The sequence below is a fragment of the Pocillopora damicornis genome, chromosome 2, assembly GCF_964200805.1.
Source record: "Pocillopora damicornis chromosome 2, jaPocDami1.2, whole genome shotgun sequence".
Classification (NCBI taxonomy): domain Eukaryota; kingdom Metazoa; phylum Cnidaria; class Anthozoa; order Scleractinia; family Pocilloporidae; genus Pocillopora; species Pocillopora damicornis.
The window spans coordinates 33652435-33679023 of NC_142671.1; the positions used below are offsets into that span (position 1 = coordinate 33652435).

The 26589-nt window shown below is 37.9% G+C and overlaps 3 protein-coding genes across 3 annotated transcripts; all 3 read left to right on the top strand.

The window, feature by feature from the left end:
- Positions 1-1541: 1541 nt before the first annotated feature.
- On the top strand, positions 1542-10038 carry LOC113669996 (uncharacterized). The gene is made up of 4 exons (XM_089197845.1): positions 1542-1696; positions 7928-8057; positions 8540-8612; positions 8957-10038. The coding sequence occupies exons 3-4, from the start codon at positions 8592-8594 to the stop codon at positions 9608-9610; spliced, it is 675 nt and encodes a 224-aa protein (XP_089053971.1). The 5' UTR covers positions 1542-1696; positions 7928-8057; positions 8540-8591; the 3' UTR covers positions 9611-10038.
- Positions 10039-11948: 1910 nt separating this feature from the next.
- On the top strand, positions 11949-15319 carry LOC149050976 (uncharacterized). Its single transcript, XM_089197847.1, has 3 exons — positions 11949-12073; positions 13657-13727; positions 14089-15319. Exons 2-3 carry the CDS (start codon positions 13704-13706, stop codon positions 14545-14547), a joined length of 483 nt encoding a protein of 160 aa, XP_089053973.1. The 5' UTR covers positions 11949-12073; positions 13657-13703; the 3' UTR covers positions 14548-15319.
- A 7155-nt stretch (positions 15320-22474) lies between these two features.
- LOC113670080 (putative skeletal organic matrix protein 8) lies at positions 22475-26553 on the top strand. Its single transcript, XM_027186165.2, has 3 exons — positions 22475-22625; positions 24165-24256; positions 25072-26553. Exons 2-3 carry the CDS (start codon positions 24239-24241, stop codon positions 25837-25839), a joined length of 786 nt encoding a protein of 261 aa, XP_027041966.2. The 5' UTR covers positions 22475-22625; positions 24165-24238; the 3' UTR covers positions 25840-26553.
- Positions 26554-26589: the final 36 nt, after the last annotated feature.

The window sequence follows — 26589 nt, forward strand, 5'->3', positions numbered from 1 at the left end:
CAGCGAATTTAACATCGATATCTGACGAGTCATACAATGAGAATAAAAACTCCGACCGCGGCGGGCAGAAGTGGCGAAAATCACTATCGCTGTTCTGATCATCGGTTGTTTAGAGGGTGGATAACGCTATCCACTGGATAACGCAAAAGGTTTTGCTAACGCCTATCCGCTGGATAGCGATTTATCCGTTGGAGAGCGTTATCCATTCTTTAAACAACTGGTTACAGGAGATTTTCGCCGACTGCCGCGACCAGAGTATGAAATGGCCTCGTGTATCACCAGCTCTTTTGATTCTCGTTTAGAAAAATTTAAGTTTTTCGTTGTGAGCCTTTTTTTCAGAACCCGCGTCAAACAACATGCATACCTGTTGTTAACTGTGGGAATCCGTTTTGTAGCAACTTACACCCCATTCACTCCTAGGCTAAAATCGTTTTAAAGCTGTTTTGTGAATCACGGTTTAAAACTGGTGTGGTCAACTTCAAATTTTGCACACTGAGAATTAAAATAAGTAAGTAATTGAACAAAAAGTAAACTTCAGGTTTTAGCTTAACTTTCTGTTGTTCCTTTATATTCCCCTTAGCCCTGATTGACTAAACATGCTTTCGGGGTAAGATTGAGACATTACACATAGAAACAAGCTTTGTTATTTGTTTTCAAGTCTGTGAAAGTACTGTTATAAAAAGCTGGCTCTTCGTAATCTTGATATACGAACGATTGTCACCGAGGACGATATTGCAGCGTCCTCAAAAGTTGTTTTTTTACTGTTTGAAATGCCCGAAGCATGCTTTTACGACTTTACAAAGGACGTCACTGACCACCCTTTGATGCGGAGGATATTGTTGCTTGAAAGAGGTTAAAGTCACGGCAGTTTTTGCAATTTAGTTCATCCTTTTAGTAGTGAGCTCCATTGGACTTCTTTTAAAAAGGGAGAAAATTTTTTTATCAGTCATATAAAGCAAGTGACAAATTCTGATTCGGAACTCAAAACAGTACTTTGGGAATATCATCCATACTTTGCTTTTGTCCTGCGTCTTGAATTTTCAACAGTTTCTGTGAACTTTTTTGCTGTGAGGTTGAATCATATTTTAAAATTAGTTATTTAATGTTAAAATGTCTTTCCAATTTCGTGCCATTGGCCTGTTTACCATTGCTTTTGATGGGATACCTGACGGAAACATTCTAGGTGTTCCAGTATCGCTGAGACTTTGGTCTCTAAAACCGAGATTATTAATGATCCATCATTGGTGTAACTGAAAACAAATCCTGAGTACTTATTAAATTCCTCTTCTAAGCTTTATAATTATGTCATAAGAGCTCAACATTTATTTTGTCTAAATGAAAGGAATTTGGCAACGAAAATTACTCCAACGTGCCTCTTAATTAAGCAGTGAAAAGAGAAGTGTTTTAAGGTTGGGCCGTGATTCTCAGTACAAGACGATGCAGTTTTTATTAGAAAATACGATTTGGAGAAGTTAATCGTAAAATCATAAACAATTGAGGCCATATCGTTTGATGCTAAGCTTTACCGATTCCGTGATGCGGGAAAGACAGGAAACTAGCAATGACAGAACTATGGTACCATAGGATACAATATTTACGTTATAGGGTACTCTAATTTCCTTCGGATTTCCGATAAGGAAATCTTTCGCAACAGAGAAGACTTATAACTTCACAAGAAAGGAAAAACTATATTCAGGTCAGTAACTATGCCGCAACCAATGAATACGACCTCTTACGGAAGTTAGTCAAGTTCTCTTGTGGGTTGTAGTGAAACTTTCCGTTAAACTTGATCTCGACGATGTATACTGTATGTTAACTGTCATCAGTTGTAATATAAAGAGGGCGCTCTATCAGTTAACCAGTAAAACCGTGTGATAGATACTTCTTCAGATAACTGCTCCAGCCATTCTTGTCAGTCAAAAAAATAGCTTGTTTAGCCAAATTCTTTAAGAGGAAAACCTCCCTGAATGGGGCTTTTACGCCTTTTCCGGGGTTTTAGAATGCAAACACGGAAAAACTGTCAACCGCAATCACACCTAAGTGTTATAGAATGTCTAAAAGGTCATTTTAGATTAAAAATACAAGCTTTCAGGAATTCAGCCTTTCTGCTTTTACAAGGAAGCAAGGAGATAAAAGTGGTTGCTTTCTCCATGTGCTGAGAAAAGCCGAGATCTTGTGCAAGAGACAGCGGAATTTGCTGCGAAGATTGTTGAAGCTGAAACAAGCTGAAACTTTTCGTTAGTTCCTGTCTCGCCTATAAAGGAAGTTTATGCTGAAGGGACGGTCACTCACTGAAGCCAGGGGCCACAGCCGGTTAAAAACCGGAGATACGGAATCAAAAGCGTTTATTTTAAGCAATTTTAGAAAGGTTAAGAAACTTCAAGTGATCTCGGAATAATTTGCAGGAGTTAAGCGGCGAAGCCTTATAAATTGACTACACGCGCTGCAGTTAAATGTTTCCTTATCGGTGAAAATTGCAATGAAGTGAAATTCTTTTCATGAGAGGAAAGGGAAAGGCAAAAAAGGAAATGCTTACCTATCAATTCAATATTAAGGACTTAAGTATATTGTACAGTTACTGCATCTTGTCCTGTCACGAACAGAAAAACACTATTTGAGTACTCGAGGGCAAAATTGTAAAGAAAATGAACCAACGTTATTTTCGACATGGTATGCGCATGAACAAATTAGTTTACTCGTGAGAAAAGAATCCGTTTTATCGAAATAACATCACTTACTTTATACATCTTGAAAGTCATTTATTAAAACTTTGCCTTAAAAGTATTGCCAATATTTGTCAGAGTTAACTTTGCATTGCATGTTCAATTTGAAAATGTGTGTGTGGCATAATTCAAGGTTCCAAGATATGACTTATTGAGCGGACATGACAGGTCATTCTGAAATACACTACTCGCTTACACTAGCTATTGCTATTTTTGGGCTAGCGTATCCTATATAATGAATATTGGTAATATCGATTTCTAAGTTAACTTTATAATTCGGTTAAATGGTGTTTAAATATCTTTCAATGGAATCTAAACGAACAGGCCAGTCAGCTTTTCCCGGTTATGCTGACTGCATTTGGCCACGCAAAAGGGCTTTTCCCGCAGACTACAATAATAAAATGATTACGTAAGATTTCGCCAAACAAGCAACTTTTTGATAAATGGGATCAGTTTGATGAATAGTCATTACCCACGAGTAGCCAAAACGAATTTCTCTCGCAGTTCCAATACATCTTCAAGTACAAACGGGGATGGAAAGACGAAAAAATATCAACAAGGAGATACCGCTGAATTTTAAGTGCTGAAATTAAAAGACTTATTCCGGTAGACAGCACGAAACTCCACATATAAAGCTTGATGACGTTATACTGAGCCTTTTAGTATATAAATTAAAGCTTTGAAAGAGCTTCTCATTCAGTGTGAGGCGAGACCTGCCTCACTGAAATTAGACAGAGATAAGGAGCTGAGGAGAAGCAAATCTTTGTGTGCAAAAAGGTAAGGCCCTTACGGATTACTGATATTCGCTCTAGGTCAAATGGATATCGTGGAGAAAACTGAGAATTTGTTTACGATCCACTAGCAATCGGTTAGTGCAAATGTTATGTCGAAATGTAATTTCCTGGCTACATCATTATTAGTAGAAAAAAACCTCGCGGTGATTGCATGTCTTACAAAAAAATTCAGAAAACTATAGCGGCCTGTGACAAAATGACATGAATAAGAGAAAAATTTATAGCAGCTGAAACATAACTTTATCAACTTAAAGGAGCTTATGTCTTTTTCCTTCCGTCCTCTGACACTTAGGAAAAAACTAAATCGAAAAATTCCACTTTTAGAGAACTTTTCATGATTTTTTGAAAAATGTCTGATTTTGAGAATTCAATAAATTCAATTGTTCTACAGAAAAAATAATACACTGATAGACTTGTAAGACTCGCTGATCTGTTCCATTACTATTGTGTAATATCGGAATACGCTTTAATTTTTCAATCTTAACTCTGGCTACTTGAGCTGAATGTCTTATTGTAAATAAATGGATATTAACAAGGAGTATTGTAGCTGAGTTTTTTTAAGCCTCTATTGTGATTAAGTTCTTCCCTGGTCTAAACTTTAAAAAAAGAATTTCATTTTTTGTTTCTCCTTGTCTTGTATTCACTATCGCAACTTAAACAAAAGTAGAATGAAAATAAACCGGTTTGAAAAACTTAGAATTACAGAAAATTTAAGAATATAGTGTTTTGAGCGCCGTGTGTTCTACGAATCTTAAAGATGATGACTACATAAAGTGATAGAATAATCGCTGAACAGACAACTTGACAAATTTCAATTCTTTCTAAGAGCTCTTTGAATGTTTGGCCAATTTCAAATACCACATGACACCAAATGCGGATTATGAAACAACTTTCTCAACTGCTATAACTTCCTGACATGTTGAATAAGCCGATTGCCGTCTTTAGTTTAAGCATGCGGAGGTCCAGAGTGTTTAAGCCATATTTCTACTGTCTTAGAGTATGACTCCGACATAATCGCTTACAAATGGGCCTCTGACCATAAACATCCTTGGGCCGCCTAATGATACAGAAGTCAAAGTTTTTTGATCAGCAACTAATATTGTCACTACAACGAGGATCGAACGATTTTAATAAAAATTTCACACATTTATCTCCTCGACCATTCCAAACGATAAAAATCAAAAATGATAAATGGATGGTTTGATGGTAGGATCAGATCTTCGTCAAGAGTGTAGACAGTCAAAAAACTATCCCAGAGAAAAATGTTGTCATTAAACTTGGGGTCAGTGACGTAAAATAACGCGAGTTTTCACATCCTCCGACGGCGCGTTCTTCCACGAAGTGTTTAATATTTGATAATGTAAAAGGAGATGGCACTGACCTTTCCTAAGTACTTTTTCGTGTTCACCAGGCGTGAACACATCGCGTGTAGAGCACAGGCGTGGGCACATCACGTATAAAGCTGACTTCTACACTAGACATACATGCAAAACAAGCGGTCATAAACTTTTGACGATACACTGTGAATTTTTATAGAGACATTTACGACAACGAGTGAGAGCGGAAAAACTTTAAGAATCGCCAAGGCCTTCTAAGTCATTTTCAGAAATAAATACTCATAAACTGAAAACACAACTAGGATCAACAACACGCTGAAAAGGAAATGTTCACGCACACCGTAAATGTATTCAGAGAGCTATTACCTTCGACTTCTTTGAAGTTACTGGTAAGTTTATACCAGACCCCGTCCTTAGCGCCCTGTGAGAGATGGATATCTATATACAGGATTGTCGGGGAAAATATCACTTGTGAGATCAGGTCATGCTATGAGTGTGGTGTCTTGGAGAATAAATTAACTGGCAGAGCAATAACATCATGTAAAAGATGAAGAGTTGCAATATTTGATCAAAAATTCGGTCTGATCTAAGTTTATTTTATCTCAAAAAGCGTTAAAATTGTTCTATAGCAAAAACGAACCACTGATAGATTTGAAAAACCCGCTGATTTGTTAGATTGCTATTGTGTAATATCGGAATACGCTTTAATTTTTCAATCTTAACTCTTGCTACTTCAGCTGGATGTCTTATTGTAAATAAATGGATATTAACAAGGAGTATTGTTGATAAGTTTTTTAATGTATGTATTGTGACTAATTTCTTCCCTGGTCTAAACTTTAAAAAAAAATTTCATTTTTTGTTTGCCTTTGTCTTTACCACTATCACAACTCAAACAAGGGGAGAATGAAACTAAACTGGTTTGAAAAGTTTAGAATTACGGAAAATTTAAGAATATAAGGTTTTGAGTGCCGTGTGTTCTGCGAATCTTAAAGATGACTACATAAAGTAATACAATAATCGCTGAACAGACAACTTGGACAAATTTCAATTCTTTGTTAGAGCTCCTTAAATGTTTGGCCAATTTCAAATACCGCATGATACCAAATGCGGATTATGAAACAACTTTCTTAACTGCTATCACTTCCTGAAATGTTGAATAAGCCGATTGCCGTCTTTAGTTTAAACATACGAAGGTCCAGAGTGTTTAGGCCATATTTCTAGCGTGCTAGAGTATGAATTCGATGTAATCGCGTACATATGGGCCTCTAAACATAAACATCTCTGGGCCGCCTGATGATACAGAAGTCAAAGTTTTTTGATAAGCTGCTAATATCGTCATTACAACGAGGATCGAACGATTTTAATAAAAATTTCACACATTTATCTCCTCGACCACTCCAAACGATGAACATCAAAAATGATAAATGGATGGTTCAATAGTAACATCAGATCTTCGTCAAGAGTGTAGACAGTCAAAAAACTATCCCAGAGAAAAATGTTGTAGTTAAACTTGGGGTCAGTGACGTAAAATAACGCGAGTTTTCACATCCTCTGACGGCGTGTTCTTCCACAACGTGTTTAATATTTGGTAATGTGAAAGGAGATGGCATTGACCTTTCCTAAGTACTTTGTCGTGTTCACCAGGCGTGAACACATCGCGTGTAGAGCACAGGCGTGGGCACATCACGTGTAAAGCTGACTTCTACACTAGACATACACGCAAAACAAGCGGTCATCAACTTTTGACGATACACTGTGAATTTTTATAGAGACATTTGCGACAACGGATGAGAGCGGAAAAACTTTAAGAATCGCCAAGGCCTTCTAAGTCATTTTCAGAAATAAATATTCATAAACTGAAAACACAATTAGGATCAACAACACGCTGAAAAGGAAATGTTCACGCAAACCGATTTTTCTAGAGAGCGGAATGTTGTGATTTGTCTCGGAAGGCTTCATTTAAAAACGGAACTTCCAATACGTTGGCGTATTAAAAGCGTGCCCAGCAGTCGAAAATAAAATATTTCCAAGTCCAACGAGACTGGACTAAATGGAAATTGAGTTTTAGATACCGCAACAGACACCAGCGGTATGTTCGAAAGAAGAAAAAATGAACACCGATTTTTCCAGAGAACCAAAGTGTTTTGTTATCATTCATTCATAAAAAGCAAATTTTGGCGTCGCTAATAGGAACATCGTCTTAAGCGGAAAAAAATACAAATTAGTAAATTAACTAGTTTGTTTTTGTGGGACTGAAAATAGTAAAGAAATTAGATTAAACCATTGAATAACAAATACTAAAGAGAGGCCTATGAAATTAGGGATGACGAAGTAAATAAAATTCAATTTATTAAATTAAATACCGGAACTTTGCACTTGACCTTTTTTTCGGGAGACTGATAAGGAAACGTCATCATATTGCAAAAAAAAAAAAACAGAGAGAGCGAGTAACAGAAAAATTAAAAGTTATCAGGGTTTTTAAGGAAAATTAGACACAATAGTTCAAGCTACGAAATGCAAATTTCCACCACGCCATTACTCTTATTAAATTTACTTTTTGGTTCACAAGTCACCTAGCTCTCCAAATTTCCCGCACAAAAACTTGAGGACAGGAAAGAGTTGTTCGAAGTGTGGCCGAGAGCAACTCACGGTTCTTCTGTAATCTGCAAACTTCCCAAGTGTTTTATATCTCTGGGAACGCACGCTGCCGAAAGAACCAATTGATGATCATAACACTTTATTGTCAGTGGACTTCTGTTAGTGAAGCATGCTTGTAAAATCGAATTTTCATCAAGCCAGTTACAATTAGTGTGAATCAGACAACAAATGTCGTGAAACAAGGTTTTGAAAGAGCTTTATTATTCAGTTCCAATACTCCATTTTATTTCCGAGCATAACTGATCTAACTAATCCTGCGCCGGTCGCTAGGACGGTGTGTTTGTCAAGGATTTTAGCAATTAGACAGAAGCGGAAAAAATCAGCTGCTTATTCTTATGCAAAGCGGATTTAATTTACCATCGTTAATTGCTCGAACTTTACAAAAGTTCTCGACTGTTTTTTTTCCGCTTAGCAGTTGTTTTAAAAAGAAGTCCAGTTATCCAAGAAAATCACAACCGCAAGCAGGGCCTCAAAGAGAACACGATTTTGGACACAAGATTACCTTACCTTTCAGCAAGTAACCTTCGGTCTTCAACGAACTAAGGGTAAGAACATTATTGAAGAAAGTAACAGGATTTTGCTTACATACCACCCAAATTTATATTAATTAATGACTTGATTTATATAATTGGACTTAAAATTAAGTTTAGACACATATATTGAAACAGTTTTAGCCGCATAGGGTGTCGCCGTTTCGATCGCACAACTCTTTGAAACAATTAGAAAGGGGTTAGTTACTAAGAAAACTGTAGTGCTGCGTCTGAGGGAGGTATTATCAAGATGATTTTGTTTTATCAGCTGTGTTATAATGTAAATTGGCGGTCTCCGTGAAAAGCATTAGCGCTTCGTCAGAGCGATATAATTGTGGTGTTTGCGGGGTTGACGAAGGCCAAACAGAAAACAATCAACCAAGAAAGGAAAGAAGTTGATTGAGAAGGGAAAGGATTAGTATTATATATAGGAAAAGAACTGAAGCTCGTTAAATTTACTACGATGATAAAATATTCCTGAACTGCTGATTTTTCAGGTTTTCAAAGAATCTTCAATTGGTCTACTATAACTTTCCTACGGAGTTAAAGATGATGAGCCTAGGGCTGAAGGTAAAGTAATTTTTTTACTTTTTGGTGGAAATCCTTATTTTGTCTTTTTTTAAAATTGACCTATTGAGATGGAATTCAACTTTGGTTGACTTTCTCTGTCACTTTAATTGTACACCGAACAAATTGATCAAAAACGTTGTACTTTCACTGAAACACCCGCTGACCCCATACTTATCTTCTCAGTTGTATCTGCTACTTCAATTAGATTCGGAGTATTAGAAATGAATCTCACGGATTCTTTACTGAGAGGTTTGCCGAACAAACCGCTGTTAAAGTTGGAGGATGCAACTATTGAGCGTCAAAGTTGACACCTTACATTGCAATCGGTGCCTCTTATTTTACAGATGCAGTTCCTCGCCACTTTGATATTTCTGTACGTTGAGATTCCGCCATCTTTAGGGCGCCGATGGAACGTACCGCAATCTCCTCCTACGGTGTACAATCGCCTTCGCCCAATTTCCCAGAAGTCAAAAATTGCTGGCAAAGAATGCAGTCTCATTGTCGACGAGATCCCTGATCATCGCAGTAGAGGAAAATTGCGACCCCTTGCCCGACTTTGCATCCGCCTCAATGACACCCAGCTGATAGCCAGGCTTCGACAGGTTGGCGACTTCAACTCTCGTTACATGGCAATCAACGAGACAGATGCCAGAAGACTTCGGAACAAGCTTCCAAGCAAATTCTATCAGAATAACAAATCGCGTGTGGGTCAAAGCGGATTAACTCGCTTATGTACGGAACGTACTATTGTCACAAGCCTGCCAGAAGGAGTTTTCCCCACATTTATCAGAGAAGTCAAATGTCAAGGTGACAGCTGCCTCACGAATGAGGGACGATGCATTCAGCGGTTCATGGAGTTTACATTTATTCATTTCACTGGGGAATATGAGTTCCATGAAACCGTTAGTTATTGGCCACGGATTGATATTTACACCGAGGTATGGAATCCGTATACGCAAGAAATCGGTATTTGCTGCGAATGCCAACGGCTGAGCTAAAACCTGGGCCGGTAGTTCCTTGGCTATTAAGTAGGCTGTTTTCTCTTCGCTACTAAGCATGCGCAACCTGGAATTCCTTCTCCTGCTGTTTTTTCTTCCGTCGACTCGACTTTTTTCCACATTGAAGATTGGAATCTTACACATCCATTTTCAAAATAGACTAGAGATGCAACATTTTATTTGATTTTTGCCTCCAGATATAAAAAAAACCTAACAGTAGACGGTACTACTTTAAGATGATTTTGTTTTATAAATTAGGCACCGTAAAGAGTTTCTGAAGCTTACATTTTGAGGGTTAGCTCCTCTTCAAAACAAATATAATCATAGTAAGCCTACCTCGCGATTTTGTGGTTAATAATAGTTGCTGTTTTAAAAGTAAGGCAGGTTTTGCTGCACATCGAAAATAAACCGGAAGTTAGTTGACAAACGTTTCTTCTTACTCTCCCTCCCCCCTCCCCCTAAAATCCTCCACCCATCCCCTCCCCACCCCGTCGTTAAATAATGAGTGATCCCTGAGTGCAGTTATTAAGTATAGTACATAGCCGTGGTTTTGAATTCGAGAATATATAGAATTGGAAATAAGTGTGTTTTTTTCAATCAGAAAGCATGTGTACCGCGTTGACTTTTGTGTAGCCGTAACCTTCCTCCCTTGCAGAAAAGGAAAACGTTTCTCTTCCGAGTAGAGGGTAAGGCTACACGTAGGCTAGGACCATGTTGAACAAATGTCATGTTTACTCAAGATGCTCAAACACCTTGAAGTTAAATTGGTTCTCGTACTTGAATTTTAATCAGTGTATTAAAGATAAATTGTTGCAGATAAAAAAAAATAGATATGGTGACGAAACTCTTCGGCTCTTTACAAGAAGAAAAATTAAGAAAAATGCTCTAAACAGAAATATCTTTTCCTTGATCCTAATATCTTGGACTGATGAACAAATGTTACTTTAAAAAAATTCAGCTCAGTATACTGGCGGGCTGTGATCAGCTGTTTTCATGGGCCATTGATTTGCTTCCTAAATTAGTTTGGTTCCGACTTTTCGGCAAAGTAGTTCTCTTTCCTTTCTGAAACACTTGGATCTCAATATCAACTCGGTAAAATCCCGTGGCCTACGCGCTAGAGTTATAATACCATGTTGTGACCGCTTTATAACTCAGTATAATCCAATTACATCAATATTTTCGCCTTTATGTATTAGATTATTGTTCTTTAAGTGATGATCTGGCTCTTACCTTGTGCGTCATTAGGGCGAGTGCCAAAATAACCACACTGAACCATGACGTCATTGCATGACTAACTTTAAGCAGAAACAATAAACAATCAGATATTTGCTTACTGTTTCTAGGAGACAGAAGGTCACAGTTTCAAGTTGTTATTCAAATATTGCCTCAGTCTACTAACTTTAAATTTACGCTTTCGTCCTACTCTTTGATGGACAATTACTTTGTCGACGAAAGTATACAATTCCAGAGTACGCAAAATTAGTTTCGCGGATGCTTTGATTCTCTTTAATGAATGATCGTTTTCCACAGTTTGTAGAGATCTAAAACAAATTCCGTTCCATTTTTCTTTAAATATTTTGCTTTATTTTCGCCCACATCTTTTACCTCTTCCTAGGGAAATACTCTTGCGTGGAAACAACGGAAGTTGTGAGCTATAGGTCTTACAACTTTACACCAACGTCATAACAATCGAAGAACAAAGAAGTACGCCGAACTTTTACGAGTCAAAGAAGGAATTTTCAATTTAAGTAAAAGTGTGATTACAGAGAATATTTTCCCCCATTCTTTAAGTCTTAAAACTAACATTTTTTCCAGTCTAAGGTTAGGATCAAGGTTTCTTTTGTTCTTCAGCCGTTGATCAGTTGCTGATGGATTTTGTCAGTTTTCTATTAATGATTGATTTATAATGCAAAAATAAACCTAACATTGCCCGGAGAATCCACCACTTGCGCAAAATATACAGTGCTGATGTCTGATATCCTTATGGCAAGGCTACAAATATGCTATTGACAAAAAAATCAATTGAAAACGTTATACGCCTTTTTGCATCATAACTTGTAGCAACTTAACTATGGTGAAATCCGAACTTGCGAGAATTAACAAAGAAAAAACAAATTATAATAGCAAACCTGCTCAGCTATATTTTTATTTCTCCTTTTTTGGTAAACGTCTAGAGTTCTGTCGGCCCTTTTGGCCGGTGAAAGCAGTAACAGGAAGTACACAGGTAGCTAGCAATAAAGCCTCATTATTATGCAAAACAAGTATTAGGCTAAAGGCTATTATTATTTATTTATAAAGCCACAAAAGGAGAAGAAAATATTTCGAGACAAAGATATTGCTTTCTGTTTTTTCCGCCTTGACTGGTTAAAAAGAGTTCGTTACACTCACAAAAGATTAGAACGACTGCAGAGCTGAACAATAGAAAAGCGATCTGAACAGACTGAGGCCTTAGTTGCTTGTAAAAAGTATGCCACGGGAGTTATGATTGGTTATAAATTTACTTGTTCTTTATATCTGTCTGATTTTATAAGTTTTAGTCGTTGGTGCATATATACTACACTGACCTCACACAAGCAGCGACAAAGTTTCAAGCCCAATAAATTATTTTTTGACGACTGCAAAGTTTGGGTGTAGCAAGAAAACTCTCTTACAGAACTTAAATCCAAAATGTATGATTCTTTGATTGAGTTTTGCTTAAAAAACATAAATTCGCTATTAATTTGTTTATAATTGGTACTGTCAATCATGATTTTTCTTCTTAGGACGAGAGTAGAACATGTCTTTTATATCTTTGATATTCTTAATCGAGAGAGTTTTTGTGTTACGTCGGAGTATTAACATATGTCTGAGCGCTTTTGTAAAGACTTGTATACGATTTATATAAAGCTTCTCTTTATAAAGAAATTCTGGATTCCTCCGCGTTCTGCCGTTGAAATTCCGCTCCATGAAAAGCTTACCACTATACTTTGTTACTTTCTCAAGGAAAGTTTAATGCCGACTGAGAAATAACTGCAAATGTCTATATCTTCAAATTTCGACTTTGTTCCTTTCCTTTTTAATTGAGTCAAATATTGAACAGCGGTTATGACTCTCTATCGGAAACCTGAAAATATCAACTTAACAGTAAAAAAAAATAATAATAACTTCGTTTGATGGCTTAACAAACAGGCCAAACGGAAGCGTGACATGTATATGTTTTGTCAGAAGTCACGAGTCAAAAGCAAAACAAGACGGCGACGGTAAACAATGACACAACGAAACAAAAGATCTAATTGGCAGAAGAATAGCACAGCACGAGCGGTTTGACACAATGCTGTACATTTATAGCCGTCCTCTGCAAAACAACTTGACGTGAAGTCACCAAAATCTGCGGTAAATAATTTAAGTTGTTACTTGGAACTTGACGTTATGGCAGAGTTGATATATATGGCGCCGTAAGAGGCGGTAGACACATCCAGCTGTTCTCAAAATTCTAACTAAAATTAAAAATTTAATTGTTAATCGACTTCCTCCGCGGCGTTGCCTTCTTGATTGCATAAGTGATTTGTTTTTCAAGATGAGAGAACAGAAGGTTCCATTTAAAATCTGTCACACGAGTCCAACTGTTCCTAACTTTCTTAAAGAGTTTACAAACAGTTGTGCCGTCCGATCAAACAATGAACACTTGTGAACATTTCCACGCAAGTGAATTTATACATCAGCCAACACCAACGTCAACAAGCATGACAGGCAAGATTAGTATACCACGAACTGATTTCACTTGCGAAAAACTGATGTTAAGAAAAAAAAACACAGACCGACGGTTTAAATTCAGTTGAAATTTTAATCGAAATTCACTTGTCAGCTAAAAAGCCTTGGAAAAACACGAACCCTGTCAAGACAATTGTGATCCAAGAATTGTAGTCGACATAGCATTTTCCCCTAATAATGGCTGCCAAATACCTGGCTTTCTTACTCAGTCTTTCTCTTTGTTTGCAATTAAATTTAACCCACTTACAAGAGGTAATGTGTAAAGATAACAACTTACTTTATTGTTGATTTTCTTTAAGGTGAGACAAGTGTTGGAGAAGTTCACCAGCCAGTCTAGAGAAGCATGGAGATACTTGTGAAACCGAAGGTGAAAATTTTACTTTTATGGAGCCTAAGTTGCTTCGCTGTATATTAGACAAATAGGGTAAGATTTTGGCCGCACCTATTTGCTGTTGTCCTTTACAAACTATAATTTAGTAATACTCCACAAGTTAGATAACAGTGGCGTCTTGGCTGAGTTGGCAGAAAGGCCCAACTACTGTTTGGGAGACACGGATTCGAACTCTGTTACAGCCAAAATTTTTCAAGATTTCTTTTCCTGTAATTTCTTCAATCTGATTGCAGTTCATCTACGAGGATCCGTCACTAATTTCAGATCGTTTAAATTTTGATGGTTAATTCATTTTTTCTTATAGAATATTCTTCCATTTTATCGCATTTCTAAACAGATAATGTCATTAGTCTTGCTCATGATTGTCGTCTTGGCTACGCTTCCGACTTCTAGTGGGAGGACTCGAATTTTGCGTCAACGCCGAACAAGAACATCACGTAAACCTGTCATAACATCAAGGCCTAAAATTCAAGAAAAAGATTGCACTCGCATCGTCGATTCAGTTCCTAAATATCGTGGAAGGTTACTCCGGAGTCATCAACTATGCGTTCGCCTTAATGAAACCCAGTTAATGAGCAAGCTTCGTATCACTGGCGGAGGTTTCAACCCACGATACATGGCCATAAACAAGACAGATTCTTGCAGATTTCAGGATCTAGCTGTTGCAGACGAGCTTCCTGTACAACCCGCTACGCCATCTAAGGCCCAACCTGATCATCGGCCACGCCAAATTCAGCAGGACCCCTCTGACAATGATTTGAGCCGCATTTTGGATGAGCCAGAAGTAGGTGAGTAGGAAGTAGACCAGTTGAGACAGAAACGGATGACTTCCTTGGGCCCAGGCTCCACCCTGCGCGGCTGTTGGGATCGAGGCTCCACCGTGGATAACACTAACTTACGACGCCTCTGTACGGAGTGTGCCGCAACCACTAGACTTCCATCAAAAGTGTTCCCACCCTTTATCAACGAAGTCATTTGTGACGATTCCGACCATTTGTGTTTTCCAACCATTGGAAGATGTGTGCAGCGTTACATACAGTTCACATTTCTTCGCTTTACTGGAGACTTCGAGAGAGATGATACTCTGAGCCAATTATTGGGAATTAATGTTTACATGGAGGAGTGGGAAGATTAAGAACAAGATATCAGATCCTGTTGTGAATGCCGGATATTTTCAATATTCGGACGCAAATAACTATCGAGTTATTCGCATTCAAATATAATTTATATTTCGTTAGTTGGAAATAGCGTTGAAACACGACTATTTTTCATGCATTTTTTTTTTGTTTAATTTCTGATTATGAAGTTATTGTTATCATTGTTCTGAAAGCAAATAGGTGCTTCAAAGAGATTTACATTTGGAGATCAGTATTTAAATATTCAGTCTTATGGTTTATCCTCTATAGTCTCTTTCTGAGATTCTGAGATTTTTAGTTTAAGTAACCTACTTATTCTACATGTCTAGGAGCCCATTGGGCTCCTCGCATGTCTTCTGGGATGCCCATAATTATAATTATGAGATCTGAGATCGTTTTATTTTGTTTTACCCTTTAAACGAATTTAAAATCTTACATTGCAGTTTAGCAGTCATTGAGTTTGTTTACTTTTTACTGGGGGACAGGAAATTAATTTCTTTTGATGGGGGGGGGGAGGGGCTAGGAGGTCGGAAGATTTTGATTGTGTCGTGACAAAATTTACTTGATTCCCACTGAAGCCGTGTAATATTTTAAGGATCTCCCATTGATGGCCGAAATTTCCCATAGTCCCCTCTTTATGTTCTGTAAGCGACAACTGCACTGATCCCCGTGATAACCATGTGATCCCCCTAAAATCCCTCGATCTTCCCTCGGATTCCAACCTAGGAGATAAATAAAGACTCACAAAGAGAGCAGTTGAATGAGTGAAATAGTGTTGTTTATTATGGAGAGAACCATTGCGCCACATTTTTATAATTGGTAAATTTCGTGACATTACACTTTGTGTTTTTAGCTGCAGGTGCTTTTCTGCGCCCGCGATCCTGTTCACCATGAAAGAAGTTGGCACAGCGGGCATACATAAAGGAGTAAGGCAGGCTGGGTGTAAGGGTGGGTCGTTGACTTCAGCCAGTGACAGACTGTGTTAACCGCGAACCTCAAACCGTAGTTAGCAGTTTGAAGGTAGGTGTTAGAAGTTTCGAGATTTTTATCGTTCTAGATCGACGTCGGGTTTTCACGCAAGACTTGTTCCACAAGCCGCCAACAAAATGGAGACATACCTAAGAAGAACAGCGATATGTTTTTCATGCTAACGTTTCATTCGATTTCAAATAAACAAAAACTGAAAAAAAATGCTCACCGATCCCAAAATCGGTTGTACCATTTCAAAACAAAAGTAAAATTAATAAAGGGGTAAGTTTCTAAAGAAACTGTGGTGCTGCGTCGGTGGGAGAGTATAGCAGGTAATTTAGTGTTAACGACTGGGTTGAAAACGTAAATTAGCCACTGTAAAGGGTAAAAAAGCTGACGTTTCGAGCGTTAGCCCTTCGTCAGAGCGATTGACGAAGGGCTAACGCTTGAAATGTCAGCTTTTTTTACCCTTTACGGTGGCTAATTTACGTTTTCAACCCAGTTCTTAACACTAAATTACCTGCTAAAAGTAAAATTAACCTGTGCGCCGCTATCTTAAATGAGGGTCCCAATGGGGTTAACCGTTAGCCGTAAAACGGCCAAAATATTTAGCCGTTAGACGTAAAAATTGACAAATTTTAACCGTTAGTCATAAAAAAAATTAACCGTAAAAAATATCTCTGGTGGAAACAATGGAAAGGTGTTAACCGTTAGCCAGAAATAGGCCAAAATTTTAACCGATAGCCGTAAAAGCCATCACCCCATTGAGACCCTCCTAAACAGACAGGATGGAAGTCCTTCATTTCGAACACAAAATGCGGCCAAAAGTTTGCTTTAGTCCCAAAAAAATGGGCTAAAAAGAAAATACCTCAAATCACATATATTCATAGGACATACGCGAGAACTTTCGAACCGGAAGAAGAAAAGCGCCAAGGGAGTTGATCTACCTGAAACTGACTGGACCACGAACGGCAAACGTGACGGCTACAGTCTGGTCGCGTAACTTTTAGCGGTTTGCGGTTACACGCTATTAGTAACAAACGTGGATCTTAAACTCTCTATTATGCGATAAACCCGCTCAACCTTCACGGGCGATTCACAGCGATGAGCGAAGAAAATTGCTAGGTCAGTCACATTACGTAATAGCCGGCGAATTTAACATCGATATCCGACGAGTCATATAATGATAATTAAAACGCTGACCGCGGCGAGCGAAAGTGGCGAATATCGCTATCGCTGTTCTGAGCGTCGATTGTTTAAAGGGTGGATAACGCTATCCACTGGATGAATACCTACCCGGTGGATAACGCAAAAGGTTTTGCTGACACCTATCCACTGGATAGCGATTTATCCTTTGGAGAACATTACCCATTCTTTAAACAACTGGTTATAGGAGATTTTCGCAGACTGCCGCGACCAGAGTATGAAATGGCCTCGTGTATCACCAGCTCTATTGATTCTCGTTTAGAAAAATTTAAGTTTTTCGTTGTGATGCTTTTTCAGAACCCGCGTCAAACAACATACATGCCTGTTGTTAACTTTGGAAATCCGTTTTGTAGCAACTTATACCCCATTCACTCCTAGGCTAAAATCGTTTTAAAGCTGTTTTGTGAATAAGGGAATAACATGACTTTTTGAGGGAATATTGTTTATTTGCGCCCGCGTAGTGTCATTTGCGGCCCGAGCGCGAAGCGCGAGTGCCACAAATGACACTACAAGGGCGCAAATAAACAATATTCCCTCAAAAAGTCATGTCATTATCATTATTATCAATAAACAAGGCCAAATGATATCAAGAATGCGAGTTTTAATAATACAAACTAAGTGAATGACGAATTCAAAGTCACTTCAAATCATCATGTAAGCTGAAGGGCTGATAATGCATTAGCAGCCCGCTGTCAGTCTTTTGCGGCCCGCTGAGCGTGTGTTTTGAAGAGGCCGATTTTCTATTTGGCCGCGTATATTGATAATAATCACGGTTTAAAACTGGTGTGGTCGACTTCAAATTTTGCACACTGAGAATTGAAATAAGTAAGTAATTGAACAAAAAGTAAACTTCAGGTTTTAGCTTAACTTTCTGTTGTTCCTTCTTATTCCCGTTAACCCTGATTAACTAAACATGCTTTCGTGGTATGATTGAGACATTACACATAGAAACAAGCTTTGTTATTTGTTTTCAAGTCTGTGAAAGTACTATTATAAAAAGCTGGCTCTTCGTAATCTTGATATACGAACGATTGAGACCGAGAACGATATTGCAGCGTCCTCAAAAGTTGTTTTTTTACTGTTTGAAATGCCTGAAGCATGCTTTTACGACTTTACAAAGGACGTCACTGACCACCCTTTTGATGCGGAGGATATTGTTACTTGAAAAAAGTTAAAGTCACGGCAGTTTTTGCAATTTAGTTCATCCTTTTAGTAGTAAACTCCATTGGACTTTCTTCTAAAATAGGGAGAATATTTTTTATCAGTCATATAAAGCAAGTGACAAATTCTGTTTAGGAGCTCAAAACAGTACTTTGGGAATATCATCCATACTTTGCTTTTGTCCTGCGTCTTGAATTTTCAACAGTTTCTGTGAACGTTTTTGCTGTGAGGTTGAATTATATTCTAAAATTAGTTATTCAATGTTGAAATGTCTTTTCAATTTCGTGCCATTGGCCCGTTTACCATTCCTTCTGATGGGATACCTGACGGAAATATTTCTAGGTGTTCCAGTATCGCTGAGACTTTGGTCTCTAAAAACCGAGATTATCCATTATTAGTGTGACTGAAAACAAATCCTGAGTACTTATTAAATTCCTCTTCTAAGTTTTACAACTATGTCATAGGAACGCAACATTTAGTTTGTCCAAATAAATGAATTTGGCAACGAAAATTACTCTAACGTGCCTCTTAATTAAGCAGTGAAAAGAGGAGAAGTGTTTTGTGGTTGTGTCGTGATTCTCAGTACAAGACGATGCAGTTTTTATTAGAAAATACGATTTGGAGAAGTTAATCGTAAAATCATAAACAATATGAGGCCATATCGTTTTATGCTAAGCTTTACCGATTCCGTGATGCGGGAAAGACAGGAAACTAGCCATGACAGAACTATGGTACCATAGGATACAACATTTACGTTATAGGGTACTCTAACTTCCTTCGGATTTCCGATAATGAAATCTTTCGCAACAGAGAAGACTTATAACTTCACAAGAAAGGAAAAACTATATTCAGGTCAGTAACTATGCCGCAACCAATGAATACGACCTCTTACGGAAGTTAGTCAAGTTCTCTTGTGGGTTGTAGTGAAACTTTCTGTTAAACTTGATCTCTACGATGTACACTGTATGTTCAGTGTCATCAGTTGTAATATAAAGAGTGCGCTCTATCAGTTAAGCAGTAAAACCGTGTGATAGATGCTTCTTCAGATAATTTATATTTCCTAACAGATTGAAAGCTCAAAACAGAAAGTTTTTGACACTTATTCGCCGGGAATACCAATCTTAAGAATCAAATAGCGACAGGTAAACAATCGAGCTCATCGCCTGATGAAGAATAGCAGTAATGCATACGAAACTGGTCGCGATCTACATCAAAAGTGACTCTATCGTGAGACAAACGAACAATGTTCATTTTCCATAAGAATCAAGTTTGTAACTCGAGCTTTTCTTTATACATTGAGAAAGCACACTCTTTGATCTCCATGCTTCATTATTAGCAGACAAAGACTGAATCCTTCCGAGGCTCATATGTAAGGGGAGTTTTACCGTGTTTTCTTTCTAGATTCATCTAGGGGATCTTTACGCATAAGGAATTTAGGTAAAGACTTTCAATATGGCTTAACTAATTCTGATGTGACAAAAGCTCCCATAAAATTTATTTAACATTATGAAATATGGCTAAGGAGGTCTTGTGGATTAATCACCACTTGCAAAGAGTAAACAAAACTGGTCAGTTGTCCCGAGAAGATCTTTGTTAAAAGATATTTGCAAAGATTCCTCCAAGTGTGGGTCATGACAGTCAACCTCACAGAGTTGATCATATGAAGCTCAATGCAGAGAGTTGTTGATAGTCATTTGCTGGGAAGCACAATCGTGCGGATCAAGTTTGTTTGGGGAATTCGTGCACAAAAAATAAATTGCCTAGAGTCAACCGAAAATAAAACCAGAGGCACGTATACATTTCAATTTTTTCCGCCGACTGTGGCACCCGGCTTCAGTGAGCGACCAGCCCGTCAGCATAAACTCCCTTTATAGGCGAGACAGGAACTAACGGAAAGTTTCAGCTTGTTTCAGCTTCAACAATCTTCGCAGCAAATTCCGCTGTCTCTTGTACAAGATCTCGGCTTTTCTCAGCACATGGACAAAGCAATCACTTTTATCTCCTTGCTTCTTTGTAAATAAGCAGAAAGGCTGAATTCCTGAAAGCTTGTATATATAATCTAAAATTACCTTTTGAACATTCTAGAACACTTGGGTGTGATTGCGGTTGGCAGTTTTTCCGTGTTTGCATTCTAAAACCCCGGAAAAGGCGGAAAACCTCCATTCAGCCATATTTCATAATGTTAAATGAATTTTGTGGGAGCTTTTGTCACATCAGAATTAGTTAAGCCATATTGAAAGCTTCGTCTGCCATAAGAATTGCTTGTTTACCTAAATTCCTTATGCGTAAAGATCCCCTAGATGAATCTAGAAAGAAAACACGGTAAAACTCCCCTTGCATATGAGCCTCGGAAGGATTCAGTCTTTGTCTGCTAATAATGAAGCATGGAGATCAAAGAGTGTGCTTTCTCAATGTATAAAGAAAAGCTCGAGTTACAAACTTGATTCTTATGGAAAATGAACTTTGTTCGTTTGTCTCACGATAGAGTCACTTTTAATGTAGATCGCGACCAGTTTCGTTTGCAATACTGCTATTCTTCATCAGGCGATGAGCTCGATTGTTTACCTGTCGCTATTTGATTCTTAAGATTGGTATTCCCGGCGAATAAGTGTCAAAAACTTTCTGTTTTGAGCTTTCAATCTTTTATCGAGCCGTTGGAAGTGTAGCTGACCCGTGATAAGTAAATCGTGATTTATCTATCAATACACTGCGGCTGACCCCCGGTGACTTGAACGTTCGCAAGTAATTTAAAAAGATCCAAGTCTTTGGGAATTAAGAGGAGTTAAAACCGGAGATACGGAATCAAAAGCGTGTATTTTAAGCAATTTTAGAAAGGTAAAGAAACTTCGAGTGATCCTGGAATAATTTGCATGTATTAAGCGGCGAAGCCTTATGAATTGACTACACGCGCTGCGGTTAAATGTTTTCTTAATTGCACTGAAGTAAGATTCTTTTCATGAGAGGAAAGGGAAAGGGAACAAAGCATCACAGGACGAAATCACATGTTTCCGTATTTCTGAAACGTGGCGGAAACATGCAACTCCATGTTTCCGTTATGTTTAACATGCACAAAAAGTGGTCCGGTTCTGTTGTATACGCAGCAACGGAAACGCGAGAAAACGTCACGAAACCGGTAACTGAAACACAGGTTATCCGTCGTGTTTCCAGAACGGTTTAACATGTTTCTGCCACGTTTCCGTTTACGGATTCTTGTAATTTCGTCCTGTGCATCCGCAAATGCTTACCTATCAATTCAATATTAAGGACTTAAGTACAATTGTACAGTTACTGCATCTTGTCCTGTCACGAACTGAAAAACATTATTTGAGTACTCGAGGACAAAATTGTAAAGAAAATGAACCAACGTTATTTTCGACATGGCATGCACATAAACAAATTAGTTTACCCATGAGAAAAGAATCCGTTTTATCGAAATAACATCACTTACTTTATACATCTTGAAAGTAATTTATCAAAACTTTACCTTAAAAGTATTGCCAATGTTTTTCAGAGTTAATTTTGCATTACATATTCAATTTTAAAACGTGTGACATGATTCAAGGTTCCAAGATATGACTTATTGAGCGGACATGACAAGTCATTCTGAAATACAATACTCGCTTACACTAGCTATTGCTATTTTCGGGCTAGTGTATCCTATGTAATGCATATTGGTGATTATCGATTTCTAAGTGAACTTGCTGATTCGGTAAAATGATGTTTCAATATTTTTCAATGGAATCTAAACGAGCAGGCCGGTCAGCTTTTCCCGGTTATGCTGACTGCATTTGGCCACGCAAAAGGGCTTTTCCCGCAGACTACAATAATAAAATGATTACGTAAGATTTCGCCAAACAAGCAACTTTTTGATAAATGGGATCAGTTTGATGAATAGTCATTACCCACGAGTAGCCAAAACGAATTTCTCCCGCAGTACCAATACATCTTCATATACAAAAGGGGATGGAAAGACGAAAAAATATCAACAAGGAGATGCCGTTGAATTTTAAGTGCTGAAATTAAAAGACGTATTCCGGCAGACAGCACGAAACATTGACCCTTATATTACGGGAGGGAAATACGAATGTATATTGGCGGATGGTGAACGCGGTTGCTTGGTGACCAATGCGGATATCGAAAGTTATCACTTGATATTGTGTCGACCGTGCGTGTATGTTACTTGTCAAGTTTGTCATGATGCCCTAAAAATAATCTTATTACTCATACGTGTAGACGATTATGCCAAGTCCATATGTAAAGCTTGATGACGTCATACTGGGCCTTCTACGATATAAATTAAGGCTTTGAAAGAGCTTCTCATTCAGTGTGAGTCGAGACCTGCCTTAAAGAAGTTAGAAAGAGCTTAGAAGCTGGGGAGAAGCACATCTTTGTGTCCAAAAAGGTAAGGCCTTAGCTGATTACTGACATTCGCCGTAGGTCAAATGGATATCGTGGAGAAAACTGAGAATTTGTTGATGATCCATTAGAAATCTGTTAGTGCAAATGTTATGTCGAAATGTAATTCCGAAATTGGCTGGTTGACCAAGCGACTAATTCCCACCAAAATGGCTACATCATTATTAGTAGAAAAAAACCTCGCGGTGATTGCATGTCTTACAAAAAAATTCAGAATTATGGCGGCCTGTGACAAAATGACATGAATAAGAGAAAATTTACAGCAGCTGAAATATAACTTTATAAACTTAAAGGAGCTTATATTTTTTCCTTCCGTTCTCTGACGCCCAGGAAAAACTAAATCGAAAAATTCCGCTTTTAGAGAACTTTTCATGATTTTTTGAAAAATGTCTGATTTGTGAATTCAATGTTGGGATAGTTCCTAAGGGCATTTCGGTTTGTTCTTGAATGCACAATTGAATTAAAATCAAGGATAAGTGATTAAAGAGGAACCATTTAACGCCTACGCAAACAATAATTGCCTACTTGTGGCAGCGTTGTTTTACTAGTATTATTACTGATATCTGGAAGCCGTTTATACCATAACAGAAGGTGACGGCGCATAAAACGCAAAATCGGAGCGAATCATGTAAATACTTTTTTCTCTTATTTCGATTCGCGAGTCTGATACATTTGAAACAAGAGCCGTAGTTGATAAGCGACAAAGAACATAAAATCTTTTGTTGTCGAAAATCATTGTTTGAGAACCATGACCTACTTAAGTAAGAAGTTTTTTTATTACTAATTTCGAGCACCGCTATCAATCAGAGCTAAATTTGAGGTTAAGGACTTTCCGATTTTCAGAATTGAAATTTTCGTTTCGTATTTGCAATTCCAAAATTGAAAGTTGACAATTTGGATGTGAACCATTTACTCAGGCGGCAAATCCAAACAAGAAAGCAACAACTGCTAACTTATTAGTCAGAAGTTTTCTTCGGTAAAATGCGCTCTAATGTCTGCTGTTTGATTGCTACTGACATTATATATACCAGCGATTAACCATTGTTTGTTTTGCTCGCAAATCAAGAAAGCGAAAACCACGCAACAAAAATCTATCACTTTTAATTCAACTGAATCCGCTTGATATCAGGTTGTTTTGTTAAGTTTCGTTAGGAAAGACGGTTATAATTTGAAACTTCCTGTCTATCAAATGACGTTGTAAATGCGTCAACAGGGTTCAATGACGTCATCGGCAATAAATAGTATCTTTCTTTTTATTTCCTCTCATTGTCAGAAAACTTTGAAGATTCCTAAAGGGAACACAACAAAATATCTCTTTGTTACAGCTGATACAAGTCTGCTTTGCTCTGTTGCATCAAGATTAATAGACATACCATTTTCCTAACTTACTGCAAAACTAAATTTAGCCAACTGACTGGTACTTTACGGAACTCGGACGTCGTATCCTGTAAATGATGTCGTGCTCACTGATACTGAAACACATTTACGTCTAATGAGTTTATATTGTCTGTTTTTTTTATACAAGCATAAGGAACGAAAGAAGAAGTGTCACATCACTCTAAAAAAACAGGATTCAGCATTGAGAAAGTCAAAGAAGTCATGGATCTGAAAGTAAAGGTTAGATTCCACTTAACAAATTAAATCAGACTAACACATCTCTCTAGAGGCTATTCAGATACACCTGTTAAAACAGAAAATGTTTTGTTTGTTTGTTTGTTTGTTTTTTAATGCGTGTTTGCCACGTTATTCAGAATCCTGAATTCACTTATATTTAGCTATTCAACCAAACAATTATATTCACCACCCGAATAAATTTCGTTTTTTGAACAAGATTTCATTTTCTTGTTTCCAGACGCATTCGATTCAACCACCAATTTCTACTCAACTCTCTCAGCCTTCTTTTGGTCGTTATTTGAGTGATCTATCATTTTAGCATAAATTAGTTTCATTGGTTAAAACAAACTCTCCAGACCATTTCTTTTGTAGTCCACAATTATTTCACAGTCATTTCCAACCCTAAAGCCAAGAATGAGGAGTTCGTGACAAAATCATGTTCTCCAAATGAATTTTCCGTAACTCATAAAGTAACCTCCTTTAGGCATATAAATTGCCAATCTTTGGAGATAGATCCGCTCTCTTGAGCATAATCCGAGAGCTAAGTATTCAAAAACTTGCTTCAGTACCTCCTATCGATAAGACCCAAGGCAAGGCAAGGGGATTTTTATGCATCGTGGCTGTCAGAACCCGATTTTGAAACAACACCACCAACCGCTCTTATCTCAGTATTTCATATCACTTCAAAGATGAGTCATTTATAACGTTGAGACAATATGCCTCCTCTCGACTGATTTATCTTACATGGCATTCATCGCAATAGGATTCGATTTAACTCCACCAATCTTTTTTTTCTTATTTCTTTATCCATTGAACAGCTGTTAGTTGTCCTCCCTGTTATTTTCCTTTTCATGGAAGTCGTACCAAGTCTCGGATTCCGCCGATACAAGAAGCCCTTCCCTACACGACTACCAAATGTCATAACCAAAGAACAATGTGGGAAAGTGTGGCCTAAACTTCCATCGAAGAAATCTAGTCGCTTCCTGAGAGGCCCAGTGTGCACCCGACCTGATGACACCGTTTTGTTCGAAAAGCTGAAGGATATTGGTGGCTTTAACCCTCGATACGTGGCAATCAACCGGACAGAGGCCATGAAATTTCCAAATCTCCTCGCAGATAGGAACTCTGTGGCTGTTACCCGACCCCCAAAACTGCACACCGTGAAGGCTTCCGTCAGTCACTCCTCAGTTGGGAAGAAAATAGGAAAGAGAGAAGCAGACAATTTACCCAGGGCTGCAGGCACTATCCTGGATCAACAATGCTTTGATGCAGGTTCCATTGTTGAAGGAAGCGGCTTACGGCGTCTCTGCAGCGAATGCTCAGCCATCACGCAGCTATCAGATGATATCTTCCCTCGATTCATCAATGAGATTATCTGCCAAGAAAGCAGCGAGTCCTGTGGCTCTCCACTTATAGGCCTATGTCAGCAGAGGAATTTGGAATTTAGGTTTCTTCAATTCACAGGAAATTTTAGAAGAAACTTCCTGCTTAGTCTAATACTTAATTTGGATGTGTTTGTCGAAGATACAGTCGAGTTTGATCAAGATGTTAGAGGATGTTGCGAATGCCGTACATTCAGTGCATGAATAATTTTTAAAAGTGCCAGACGCGGTAATGAACTATTCTTTATGAAGTTCAATTTTAGTTCAGATCTATTTCCTAGTAGCCTTTATTGATGCGCAATATATTTTAGAGAAGCACTAACGAAGACACGTTCATTTGATTATCTATTAGATTTTGCAAGACTAGTGGGGAAATCGCCTATGTGGCGAATTTCGAAAGGCAGTGGCATTTAAAGCGAAGGATTCTAGATGGAAAAGTATTATTTGATTGCGATAAAGAACTTACTCTCAATATCTCTGCTTTTAAAGACGCACAACGGAAGTTTCAGGAAAATGACAGGAACTGCATTTTTTAATATAAATTTCAAAGCACAATGTGATGATGTGATTACCACAGCAACATGCGATATGCTAATGTTTTGATCTAAGTTAAATTTTTCCTGTGTAAAAGTAAAAACGATTGTACTAAATATCGATATTGTACTTGATAAATGTGGGGGTAGAGTCTACCTTGGCATAAAGTGCTCAATACTGTCGTAGCAGAGCTGAGTATATATAAGTGAAAGAATCAAAGAGGACGCATCGATTCTCTGTTACGAGCGCTTAGGCGCGAAGCTCAGAGTAACAGAGAATCGATGCGTCCTCTTTGATTCTCTCTTTCTTTTATTGTACTTGATATAGATATTACTAAAAATGCTTATGAAAAAATAAAGGCTACCACATACGTGACAATACAAAGAAGTGCTTCTTGGTCTATGCATTTCTAAGAAGGAA